Here is a 13,505-nt window from a genome sequence, read left to right as displayed (position 1 = left end):
TAAATAGGCTGCAATTTCCAGAGAAAACCTCCCCAAGTGTTTAAATTTTAACAAAGATTTGTAGGAAGTGAGGAAGCCAGGCCTTAAGGTGGGTTTGAGGAGCAGTAAGAAGACCAGTGGTTGGAATAAAGAGAATGTGTAGGAGAGTGTAAGAGACAATCTCAGAAAGATAACAGGAGGCTGGATTGAATGGCACTTGTAGGCCATTATAAGGGTTTGGCTTTTGCTAATACTATGGTAAGAGATGGAAAGCTGTTAGAGGGTTTTTAACAGAGGAGTGAAATGATCTGACTTATATTTAAAAATATCTTCCCAGGTCCTTTTGAGAAAAGACCCAAGAGTGTCCAAGTGTGGGAATAGGTTTAGGAGATTGTTACAATAATACAGGTAAGAGAGGATGATGACTTGGTTCAAGGTGATATTAGTGAAAGTGATGAGAAGAAATTGGATTATGTACATATATTTTAAGGTAGAGCAAATAGGATTTGCTGAGAGATTAGATAATAAAGTGAAAGAAGGAGAGGGTCAGTGTTGACCAAGGCTTTTGCTAGAGCAACTGGAAGAATGGAGTCAACATTTATTCTGATCAGAAAGTCCTGGAGTTTGGTTTGGGATGTGTTAAGTTAGAGATGCCAATGTCAGATATGTGAGGGGCAATGAGGAGTAGATGGTTGGATATGAAATTAGAGTTTAGGAGAGAGGTCCAGGCTTGAAACATAACTATGGGTGTTGTCAACCTATAGATGGCATTTCAAATTATGAGACTAGATGGACTCACAACGCAGTCATTATAGATGGAGAAGAGTAGAGGTTCAGACACTGAGTCCTGGGACCCTCCAACATTTGTAGGTCAGGGAGGTGAAGAGAAATCAGGAGAGGAGAATGAGAAGGCGTGGACATTTAAATGGAAGGGAAACTAGGAAAGCACCATGACCTGGAAACCAAATGAAGAAAATGTTTCAGGGAGGAAGTGGTGTGGTGAGCTGTGTCAAAAGCTGCTGATGGTTGAGAATAGATCCTTTCAGGGGAGGAACATGGACTACTTGTGGAATCTGAGAATAGATTACTGGACAGTTAACACAGAGGACAGTTTCTTTTTCAAAGGGGAGCAGTAGAAAAATGTGTATTAACTGAAAAAGTTACAGGGTTTTATTTTCCTTTTATTTAGATGGGATAAATAATAGTGTTTGTTGATAATGAACAAATGGAGAGTGTGAAGTTGATGTTGGGGAGAGGGCGAAAATTACTGAGTAATGTCTTCTACTAGGCAGAGGGGATCGGGTTGATGCACAGGCAGAAGGATTTACTGTAAATAAGATTATGTGAAAGGTGGTTACACAGAGTAGATGGGCAGATGCAGAAAGGGGAGTAGTGTGGTGTTTGTGGAAATTCTTTTCTGCTTGCTTCTAATTTTCTTAGTGAGATGGGAGGCAAGTTATCCGCTGAGTGTAAGGCTGGGATGGTGATGTGGAAGATGTGAGGAGAAAGCATGAAATAGCCACCTAGGAGAGTAGGTGAGAATAATTAAAGAAACAGAACAGGGCCCTGGTTGGTGGTTCAGTTGGTTGGAGTGTCATCCTGTACACCAACACATGCAGGTTAGATTCCTGATCAGGGCACATACCTAGGTTGCAGGTTTGATCCTCGGTTGGGGTGCATATGGGAGGCAACCAATTGATCTCTCTCTGTCTCCCTTTATCTCTTTCTCTCTCTCCATATCCTCTGGTAAGAATTTAAAAAAAGAAAGAAAGAAACATAACAGGCTTCCTGGGCAATACTAAAGGCACTTTTGAGGTTTATGGTCATGAGTTTAAAGTGAAACCCCTCAGCATGATTGTGTGCTTTTTTCCAGCCACATTCAGCTGCTCGTGTGTGGACAGAGAATAGGAGGAGAGTCGGGCTAACCAGATGTGGAGGTTTTGCCATGCAGGTATGACAGAGGAAGACAGATGCAGGCTAGACAGTGATGAGAATAATCAATCATGGGATCTAAGCTGGGTTAGGAAGGATGAAGGATGCCAATGGAAGAAAGGACGGTGAAAAGGTGGTAGGATTATTTTTTTTATCCTGATGGCAGCCAAAAAATTTTTGGAGTTGGGTACTAGAGATAGTGAGATGGAGGATAGAAGGTAGTGTTTGGAGAGTTTCAATGCCTGAAATTGAGATAATTTATTTTTACTTCCTGAACGCATACATACTGTAAGAACATGGTAGAAGGTTAGGAGAGGCCAGCCAGTATTTAAAAGATAAATATCACATGATCTCACTCATATGTGGGATACAATGATCAATATAAATGGATCCAGAGACAAGATGGCACTGAGCAGACCATCCAACCTCGGGGAGAAGGCAGGGGAGGGGGGATTAGAGATCAACCAAAGGACTTGTATGCGTGCATATTAGCATGACCTATGGACACAGACACTGGGGCGGTGGGGGCTTGCCTTCAGGGGTGGGAGCAGGGGGGGTGTTAATCGGGGAAAAAAGAGACATGTAATACTTTAAACCAGGAGTGGGCAAACTTTTTGACTCGAGGGCCACAATGGGTTCTTAAACTGGACCGGAGGGCCGGAACAAAAGCATGGATGGAGTGTTTGTGTGAACTAATATAAATTCAAAGTAAACATCATTACATAAAAGGGCACGGTCTTTTTTTTTTTTTAGTTTTATTCATTTCAAACGGGCCGGATTCGGCCCGCGGGCCGTAGTTTGCCCACGGCTGCTTTAAACAATAAAAATAAATAAATAAATAAATAATAAAAATAATGAATTGCATCACAGCCTGTTAAAAACCTGTTAATTGGAAAAAAAAATAAAACAATAAAAGTGGTTGTGGACAAGATACCCTTCAAATTTGGTTTAAGATTTTCCTCTGTGAATGAAAATTTGAATAATCAAACTATGATTAATGAGGTCAGTAATCTATAACAATAACATAACTGAGTTAGCCTTTTAATATTTGATAAGCATTTGAGTAGTACCCCAAATCCAATCAAGGTATTCTGGCTATAATTTTAGAGAAGCAAGACTTCAACACATATGATTAAAATTAAGAAAGCATAAACCTCATCAACCATAATGAGCTCTTTCAGAAGATAGTATTATTGGGGTGGGGATTACATGTCTATAATAATCACTGGGACATGGGAGAGGAAAGCAAGTGTTGGTCATGTGTCTCTGGGACAGAGTAGAACAGAGGGTCTTAACCCGCCAACATCAACCCTCTTGGGAATATTTGTTCCTATGGATAATGCATATATAGCAGGTAAAAGCCATTAAGGTTTCCCAGGCAGACCCTGGCATACCCCCGTGCCACCTGCCCAGGATATTTGGTTCTCAGTTTCCCTGCAGCCAGCCTCACCTGATGCCATTCCAGTCTCATAAGACCCACGAGGGCTTTAGGAGTCTAGTTTAACCACTTTTCAATACAGGAATGCTCCCTGACTTCTTATCATTTCCTACCCCAGACCATCATTCTTTTAAATAAACTTGTTCTATCCCTGAGTAAATCTTCTCTCCCAGCTGCAGTTCCAAGATTTTATTAGGAGAAAACTTTTCAGGCCTCTTTTAAGGTTCCTGAAACCCAGACCCACCTACATCAGGTAAATATGTTCTGATAACTTTACTTAGGGGGGAGGGAAGGGGAAAGGAAACCAATACGACTGTTATTTTAATTTCTTTATTTATCAAGAATAAAAAAAAAGAATCAGGAGTTACAAAAACAAGTTAAATGCAATATGGAAGCCTACTAAATACAAATACATTTCACAAACACATAGGCAACAGAAACCTGTTTAAATTGCTTCTTGAAATTTGACTGTTTAAAAACATAAGTGTAAAGGAAAGACATTCAGACTGGTTCACATGGACTTACTGGCAGGTGGAGGAGCCCTGCTTTCCAAAAACAGTGATGGAGTCCAGAGTCACGGCATGTGAGGTCTCTATGGACACCGGTGGGGAGTACATGTCTATAGTAACAGATGCTGTAATTAATATGTTTATAAAATAGTATACACACAGAGAAAGCCCAAGGAAGCTTGCAGACTAAGCCTTGTGCTTTTAGAGAGCTGGAGGAACGGAACCCGATTTAATCCTGTTTATTTGCTCCTTGTAAGACTCCCCAGACTAGGCTACTTAGCAGCTTTCCATGAATGGTCATCAGATCACATGATTCTGTGGTGCAGGTAATAGCTTCCCTATTTACAGGAGGAATGCAGATTTGCCCTTAGGAATTCAGTGTTGTAGGTAGGTTAAGTCTTGGGTGGCAACCATTGTCCTAAATGTAACAGGTGAGAAGACACTCTGGTTTCTTGCTTTAAACAAACTGGCATTCCTGCTCTCATTCCCATAGTGTCCGAGTGTTGGCAAACTTGATCAAACCGTGCTGCCGGGGTTCTCCAAGGCACTTGGGCAGGGAGGTGCCTTTCGGACAGCACAAGCGGGGTTCCAGGGGAGCGTTTAAGTGGGATGTCGATAAATGCTCAAAATTCTAAACAAAGTGGAATGTTCTCCTTTCAAAGGAGAATAAGGACATTGTTTAGAAGAAATTCCATTTCCAGTACAACTTTCTCAGAGTTGCCTGTGCAGTGCAATCTACATAATTTCCCTCTAATGGTCTGAAAATGAGATCTTATGTCAAGTTTTAAATCTCTGTTATTCCAAATGCTTGTTAAGTATGGTATTGAGTGGGGTTAATAAGGACACAGGCCAAAAGACATAGGAAAGACTGACTGCTCACCAATAACAATGTTAACATTAAATTTCCACTTTTCCGCTCTTGAAATGGGAAACTTCCTTTTGTCCTCATCTCTAAATGAAAAGCCATTTCTGTTTTCAAGAAGGTTTAAGAGGAAATGCAGAAGTGAAGACCAAGTGGACTGGTTCTCCTCCCACTCTTTTCCAGGGCAGGGTTTATCCCAGAGGGCTCTGCGTCACACACCGCACAACCCGTGGGGCCATTTACTGAGGTCAGACTTGGTCAGCTTGTTGTTGGCTATCCGAATCTTCTTCTTATAACAATAAGTTTGCATTTGTCCTAAGAAGGAAAATCACAGGAACCTGTCTCCTCTGGGCCAATGATCAGAACCACAGACTTTACAACTTATGAAATGGAAAGGCTAATGCATTCATACCTGCTCAGTGAGGAAACTGAGGCCCAGAAATAGGAAGAGCCAGGGCCAAAGTCACTCTCCTAGTTAGCGGTGGATCAACAAGCATTTTGATAGGCTGGGATATCTAAGCCTTGCTTTGGCTGCACTTGTCTCCATCCTTTGAAATACTGACTAGCATGAACTTAGAATAATTGAAAACAAATTAGCTTTTGGATCTAGAAAGCGTGTATGGAGACGCTTCTCTTCCCCTGGCTTCTGGCTGAGGTGTCCACTGCTCCTGGGGTAGACTGCTGACCCACTGGGAGCCAGGGGGCAGTCTCTGGGCTACAGCAAGTATGCGGCAGGTTGGGAAGTCTGGGTTATAGAGGTCCCTGCACCAGGAAGAACCCAAACTCCCCCACCTCTGAAATGGTAGGACTACTGAAAAATAATTACAAAAGCTTAATTCCTAGTCAAGAAAATAAAATATAAAAGAACAACAATAACATAATGATAATAATGGAAAAATGAAGTCAACTTGCCAAAAAAGTTTTACAGAAAAATAGCACCTTTGGTAAAAAGTATTTTTAAAATTTGGTTGGGTCTCTAAGGGGCTGGAAGTCCACAAGTATCTGCATCATTTGGGTGCACGCTCCCATAAACTCCATCAAGTATGAGGGACACTGGGTAACTAGCCAATGGCTGTGTATCTAGAGGCAGTGGTTGGGGCCATGAGAAACAAAGACGCTGGAGCCTTATGCCGACTGGAAAGGGCTGGAAGCAGAATGCGTTCTTCTCCACTGAACTTCCCAAATCCCTCCTCTAGGGATAGTCTGCTAAGTTCTCTCTGGCACTCTTTGCCTCCCTGCAGCGTGTTTAGAGCTGCGGTAGACTCAGAAGTGGTTCAGATCTGGGTCCGCTCCTCTCCCAACCCTGATGCAGTTTCCTTACTTGCCTCCAGCCCCCGAGCCCCATTTATACAGTTTCTCTTAAATCACTCCTAGAAATGAAGTCTATGGCCCTTCCCCTCCTAGCCAGCCACCCCCGTTTCCTTTATTGCAAAACAAATAGACGAAATAAAACGTGTTGCTATACAAGCAAATACTGGTGATTTGGCGATTGTAGCAGACACTTGTGTATACTGGACTCAGCGCTGAAGTGGAGGAGAAGGTGCCGGGCTCTGGACACCTTCCCAGGTGCCTCCTCACTAGATCTCTTTGGTGCTCACTCTTTTGGTCTTTTCAGCTGTTTCCTTTGAGAAGCAAGAGAAAAAATAAATGTTATGTAAAAAAAAAAATCAGTGGCATTTACCTAGTCCTCAATACTTTACCTAGCATTGACAGATTCATGCTTATGCTGAATTTTAGTTCTGGTTACTTGTCTGTCTCCTGCATGGATGGCAAACAACTTGAAGGCAAGGAACATGTTTTAGTCACAATATGGTCACGTAGGGGCTGTCACGGAATTAAGAGCTGACCCTATTTGAATTCCTATGAAACAATCAGACCACACATTTTGATGCCTGTCTTAAAGATGAAGAGAAGGTTACAAAATGGAAGTGCTACAAGACATCCTAAGTCCAAGCCCTGAGAGGCTTGAAGAGCGACAGGCCCTGGAGACACAATACCTGGGCTTCAGTCATGGCTGTGCTACTTTCTGGGAGTTTTGGGCATATTATGAAGCTTTCCATGCCTCAATGTCTTCAACTACAAGACGAGGATAATAAAGTACCATCTCTTACAGCAAGGATACATTTCTTCAAAAGGAGACATTTTTCTTACAGCCAATAAGCTCATGAGGAGACATTCAACGTCAATCATTAGGGAAATGCAAATAAAAAAAAAAAAACTACAGTGAGATGCCACTACACAGGGATGGCTAAAATAAACAATAACGGACAATGACAAATGTTGGCAAATTTGTGGAGAAATTGAAACAGCCTGGCACTTCCTCAAAAGATTAACAGGGTTACCATATGATCCAGCAATTCCATTTCTAACTGTTACCTAAGAGAACTAAAAACACAAAACTTTTACAAGAATGTTCATAACAGTATTATTCATCATAGCCAAAAAGTGAAACCTAAATATACACCAGCCTATGAATGGATACACAATATGTGGTATATTCATATCATGGGATGTTATCTATATATATAAAAGCCTAAGTGACTGGCCGACCTGCTGACAGCTATGATGCACAATGACCACCAGGGGGCAGATGCTCAATGCAGGAGTGACAGCAACTTTGCAGAATGCCCTCTTGCACTCCGAGACCTCAGGGGATGTCAGACTGCCAGTTTCAGCCCAAATCCTGCAGGCCATGCCGAGGGACCCCACTTGCCAGAGGGACCCTGCTCACTCTGCAGATGCCCTTTGAGCCCCAGTGCCACCCCAGGTGCAGCAGGCCAGGGAGGGGCTGCGGGAGGTTGGCTCCAGGGCGCGTCCAGCCTGTCTAGCCCAGTCCTGCCCCTCTGGCCACCTTCTAATTAATTTCCTTTCAATCTGTGCACCGGGGCTGATTTTATCCATAAAAAAGGATAAAACATATATTTCAACAATAATTGAAAAATCTTTAATAAAAAAAAAAGAAATGAAGCACTGATTCATGCTATAACAAGGATAAACCTTGAAAACATGCTAAATGTAAAAAGACAAACAGAAAACACTATGTATTGTATAATTCGATTTACGTATGTCCAGAACAGGAAAATCTATAGAGTTAGAAAATAGGTTAATGATTGTAGAGTGACTTCTAATGGGTATGAGGTTTCTTTTGGGGATGATGAAAATGTTCTGGATACATAGTGATGGTGGCTGACAATCTTGTGAATATACTAAAAGCTATTGGATTGTACACTTTAAAGGTGAGAATTTTGTATGTGAATTACAACAAAAAATTTAATAGGAAATAAAAACAACAGTGACTGGTATCTAACAGACACACTGTTGGTGCCCTGTCCATAGCCCTGGTCTTTAGCATCTCAGTTCACTGACATGGCTTCTTACTGCCAGTACTTGCACCTCTTTCTCTGGTTGGCAGGCCAGAAATGCCAGGTAATTTATGTTTGCTGGAGGGAACCTTGCCAATAGCTGACAGGAGTTCTGGTAGGAATACCCTCAGGCATGAAAACTGCTCCCACAGAGGATTAAGCTCCACTTGCCTACAGTGATAACTGCTGGATACGCACTCTGTTACTTCCTTCCCATCCTGAGCTCACTTCCCAATTTCCCTTCTGGTGTTGCCTGGGATTGCCTTCCAAATAAACTATTTGTACCTGAGTCCTTGCCTTAGCGTCTGCTCTTGAGGGAACTCACATAGACAGAGACACTTAAAGATGAGAGCTATTCTAATTCACTCCCCACTCTCTGATCATCTCTCCATCCTAAATGCAAGGAATTCCTATGGACTTCGTTTTTTCTTTTGTGGAGTTGCACTCATCTGGAAACTCAAGACTGCTGAAATATGGAAAAACAGAAGATGGGAGATTCTGCATTGGCTCAAAAAACTGACATGAGGTTTCTACACTATTAATGATAATGACAAAATGCATGTAAAATCAATAAATATGAACAATTACTATTAATATTAACATTTCTTTATTTTCAAGTGAAATATTTCACTCAATAGTTTAGCAGTTCTTATGACCTTTATATTCCTTAAAAACTTCTAGGAGAGAAAAAAACAACCCTGTAGGTTGCTTAGTGTAAAAAAAAAACCCAAAAACCCCCACAAAACTTCTATGAGAGAGAGAAGGCTTGAATGACAGACCCAGTCTACAGGCAGGTGGTCTAAGGTGCAATATCCTTTGTTAAGACTTTGGTAAACGAGTGGAAGACAGGCCCGGGAGTCCAGCATACCCATGTTTTCTCCCTAGGCACTTAGCAAAATATGTCAGTGGATCACAATTCTGCTAAGAACCTTTTACCCAAGAAGGCCTTCAACTTGACATAGAACCTGAACAGAATTCTTATATCTCAAGTCTCCAGGAAGCAGAACCTCGAAGTTTCCTGTGTTTGTCATCCCAGGCTGTTTTCTAGCCAGCTTAATATTTAACTTAAATCTTTTCTGTTCCAGTCCAAATCCACTAATTTCACTGAGAGCCAACTATATACCAAGCCCTATGCTAATACAGGGCTGCAATGATGAGCAAGCTATACTAGTAGAGCCTGGCCTTCAAGAATCCATGGTCTTTGGGTCTGGCCACTGGTTGTGACAGAAGACAGTTAACTTATTTAGCTCATGTTCATTTGCAAACCACTTGCAACCCATTTGCAAATCACCAACTGGCTGATTCTTATTTATTAAGCAATAAATAAGTTGCCAAGTTGTAATCTGCTAGGACCCGTGGGACCCTGCAAGGACCCCACCAGGGAACTGTATCGTAGTTTGATACTATAGGTGTATCATTCAGGACCTACTGTACTAAGCAGAGTGCATCTTCTTGGTCTCCCAGGACATTAGGCAACATCTGAGTGGTGGAAGGGTCTGGTGGCAGCAGAGATACCCGAATCAGCACAGAGGCTGCAACTCACCTGGTGCTTTTGGAACTCTTGGACATATCTGGTCATCTCCTCCTCTGTCTGGGTCTGGGCCCTTTTCTGATTCTTTCCTGCAAGAAGAACCAAGGCTCAGAGGTGGCTGAGGGAAGCCAGTTGGGGGTTCTCACTGGTATCTACTTTCTAGGTCCTTAATTTCATCTCCCATTTAATCAGTAGAAGAGGTGAATTATCCACATTCCTCTGACACCTCCAAATTAACTCACTGCAAATAAAGCATCCTACCCCCACCCTTCTCTGGCCTCTGTCCCTAGTGACTTTAACTGCTCCAGCCCATCCTTTCCAGGAGCTGACCCTGCAGAAAGAACTACAGAGAAAATCTGGACCCTGACTCAGGCATTCTTCTGGGGCAGTGATTCCCTACCTTTCACAGGTCCTGGAGAACACTTCAAATACAAATGCTTAGACTGCACCTCCAGAGACTCTGATTTAATTGTTATGAGGCAGGGCCTGGGTACAGGGTTCTGTAAAGCTCTCGAGATGGTTCTGATGTGCAGCCAGGGTTGATCACCACCACAACTACAGTGTCTACCAAACTTGCACAGTGAAAAAAAAAAATCACAGAATATGTCTTAAGAACACAGGTTTCCAAGCTGCTCTTTTGTGGCTTCTGATTCAGTAGGTTTGGAATGGAGCCCAGGAATCTGTACCTTTATCGAGAATAGCACTGTTGTTAGGAAATACCACTCCACCACCACTTCCAGACTTTAGCATCAAGTTGCCCCCCATGGCAACTTCCCTTGGCTCTGGTTCCAGCTGGCTTCAAGTCTCAGTGCCCCTTCTTTTCTATGCCATTGGGATTTAGGATCTAACTTTCAGGTATTGACCTGAAAATGCCTTGGATGCCATCTCTACAATGTCCTCTCAGGTCCATGGCCTGCATACCAAGATGTGCTAAGGCCCCCGGGGCACGACCATGGAGAGTGCTCTTTATACATAACCACGTAGGGCTCTGAACATGGGCCATCAGAGAGGATAAACAGCCCAGTTGCTGTGGAAATGGGCATAGTCCCAGGAGGGCAATTATTTGGATTCTGTTTACTGCATGTGATGGGGCTCATTATCCAGATGATCGTAAACCAGCTGTTCACCGATTGCCTGCATCTTAGAAAGGGATGGCTACCTTTACTAAGCCAGACCAGGAGCAGTTAGGTGTGAAAAACTATTTTGGGTAGACGAGTAGAGTACAGGAGGCTTCCTGGTTGAGGCAGGCTGGGTATTGTTTTGAAATGTTCTCTCTTGGCTTCACTAGCTACTGTATGCTTGGCCTAGCTACCATGGCTTTAATTTGGCCTCCAGCAACTTCTAGGCATTTCTACCTCTAAACAGCCTCTTCCTGCTTTTTCACTTGTCTCTGGAGTTAGGTAGGCGTCCTGCCCTCCCACACTGAGAAGAGACTTGTTCCTGGGGAGTGGGAGACGAGGGATCCTCCGAGCTCCATTTACATTATTGATGTCTGGGCTTTTAATCTAGAAGAAGCTCTTCCGGGGTCCTTGACTCTGTCTCCAATTACCAGATAACCTGGCCTTGAACATGATCCTAGGACCAGCCTGCTTTTTCTTGTCTCAGTTTGCTTTTTTAAAAAATATGATTTTATTGAGTTCAGAGAGGAAGGGAAAGGGAGAGAGTTATAGAAACATTAATGCTGAGGGAGAATCATTGATGGGCTGCTTCCTGCACACCCCCCATTAGGGATTAGCCCACATCCTGGACATGTGTCCTGACCTGGAATAGAACCGTGACCTCCTGGTTCATGCATCAACGATCAACTACTGAGCCAAACTGGCCGGGTTCAGTTGGCTTTTTAAGATATAATTTTAGGTTCACTCTATCTAGTGTAAATTTGGGGCTTGATTCCTTCCAACTGACCTTTCTTCCCTGAGCATAAGTGACCTGGCTTCACCCTTGTCTGTCCTGTCTCCACTCTGAATGGTGCCTAGTTTTTCCCAGGGCTTGGCTTTAATCTTTTCCATCATTGTTGTCCAAGACCTTAATGCAGCGGTTCTCAACCTGTGGGTCGAGACCCCTTTGGGGGTCGAACAACCCTTTCACAGGGGTCGCTTAAGACCATCAGAAAACACATATATAATTACATATTGTTTACAGTAGCAAAATTATAGTTATGAAGTAGCAACGAAAATAATTTTATGGTTGGGGGTCACAACATGAGGAACTGTATTAAAGGGTCGCGGCATTAGGAAGGTTGAGAACCACTGCCTTAATGGGACCCTAGTGGTTCTGCACTGGCCTCCCAAACTCTGTCTGACATCTCTATATCCCCAACTCACCCTGCCCATGTCTCAACTTAAGGAATATCTAATTCTGTTAGTTCACAGAAGGTCTACATTCTTCCTTTTTCTGCTGAGAATGGGTGGTGAGGAGGAATTGTTTTATCTTCCAAACACCAGAGTCTTTTACATATAGGATTTTCTAAGCTATCATAAGGATTAAGTGGGTTAATATGTAAAGTGCTTAGAAACTGCCTGGCACATTGTTCTCACTAAATAAGTGTTCACTTTCATTATTATTATCACCATTCCAATCTCATATCAACATTTGTTCTTGCCCTGGGTCTTGAACCTCTTTTGTTCTAAGCCTCTGGAGAGATTTTCAAACTTTTGTGTCTGGGATAAGTGCTTTGTCCTCAATGCTGCCTTCTTGCAGCTCCAATATGACAAGTTTGAGTCTGTCACTTGCTGCCCAGGTTCCTTGCTCCCAGCTACCACCATTGTCTTTTCCATCATCCCCACCCTGACTTCTCTCATGGTGATTTCATGAAGGGAGCTCTGCCCCTGTTGTTCCTTCTGCCTGAGGCACAGCTCACCATCACAAGTCATGGCTGTGCAGACCCAGTTTCCACAGGCACAGACGCAGCGGTTACAGTCCACCTCGGTCTCAGCTCCATCGGCGTACATTTCATCCTCCAGGGCACACTCTGTTGGGAACAAAAATAAGAGGCAATCATTTAGGGTGAAGGTGGAACACAGAGTTCTGACTACAGTCTGTGCACCCTACCTTTTCCCCAGACAAGACCTGCCTGTCCCTCAGAAGCACTATATCTGAGCAAATGCTAACCATCAGCCAAAGGTTTTGGACCTGAACATCACTATGGAGATGAAGGGCTAGAGCCCACCTAGAATCGTGGAAGGGAATTTTCTTAGCAAGCACTGGAGAGGGCCATCAATTTCAGTCCCTCAAAATGCTCCCCCCCACTCCTTTGTTTCTTAGGTGAAGCATACTCTTCTCTGGAGGGCTGAAGGACGGACTGAGGCACTTGAGGAACTCTTGGAAGCTGAGTTTCCAGTCAGCATTTTCATCAGACAGCTCAATGAGAGCGTCGACACAGAGTCCCCTGCAACAAAACACAGGAGAAATGCGTCAGCAGACCTCAGGAAGGTCTGAAAGTAAGTGTCAGGACCACGCACACCAGGGGCCCCAGAGGAGGCCGAGAAGGTGACTGCTAATTGATAAAGTTTCTCTCTACACTGACCTCCCACAACCATCAACCCTCCTGACTCCTGAAAGCACCCAACCTTTAGTCTGATATACCGAATGTCAGATCACTCAAATGTTCCTCCCCAGACAACTAAGACTTCCTGTATGGTTTTGTCCAGTTTGGGTTGACAAATGTTTCACTACCTGCACACCTTCCACCAGTAATTGCCTTTCCCTACGGTGTAAGTGTCAAGCCGACCAAACAGGGAAAATCAAAACAGAAGCGAGAGGAATAGACAATATGAAAGCAATGTGTGATCTGAAAGAACGTGGAGTTCAAGCAAGCATCACCATTCTAGTACAAGACCTTCCAGAAGTTTCACAGAATCTCAGCTCTCTCACTCTCCCCTGGCCTGGATTT

General features: G+C 43.3%; 1 protein-coding gene across 1 annotated transcript in view; it reads right to left on the bottom strand.

Moving 5' to 3' along the window:
- Positions 1-3,663: 3,663 nt before the first annotated feature.
- FSTL1 (follistatin like 1) overlaps positions 3,664-13,505 on the bottom strand; it is a 55,908-nt gene continuing 46,066 nt past the window's right edge. Inside the window, exons 8-11 of the mRNA XM_059687726.1 lie at positions 12,889-13,001; positions 12,474-12,584; positions 9,626-9,702; positions 3,664-6,342 (exon numbers count right to left, since the gene is read on the bottom strand). Coding sequence (XP_059543709.1) covers positions 6,298-6,342; positions 9,626-9,702; positions 12,474-12,584; positions 12,889-13,001 — 346 coding nt within the window. The 3' untranslated portion in view covers positions 3,664-6,297. The remainder of the gene's footprint in view (positions 6,343-9,625; positions 9,703-12,473; positions 12,585-12,888; positions 13,002-13,505) is intronic.

This window comes from Myotis daubentonii, chromosome 3 (genome assembly GCF_963259705.1).
Source record: "Myotis daubentonii chromosome 3, mMyoDau2.1, whole genome shotgun sequence".
In the NCBI taxonomy this organism is placed as follows: Eukaryota; Metazoa; Chordata; class Mammalia; order Chiroptera; family Vespertilionidae; genus Myotis; species Myotis daubentonii.
Note: the sequence above shows the minus strand (reverse complement) of the source record. Positions and strands in the feature narration are given on the sequence as shown.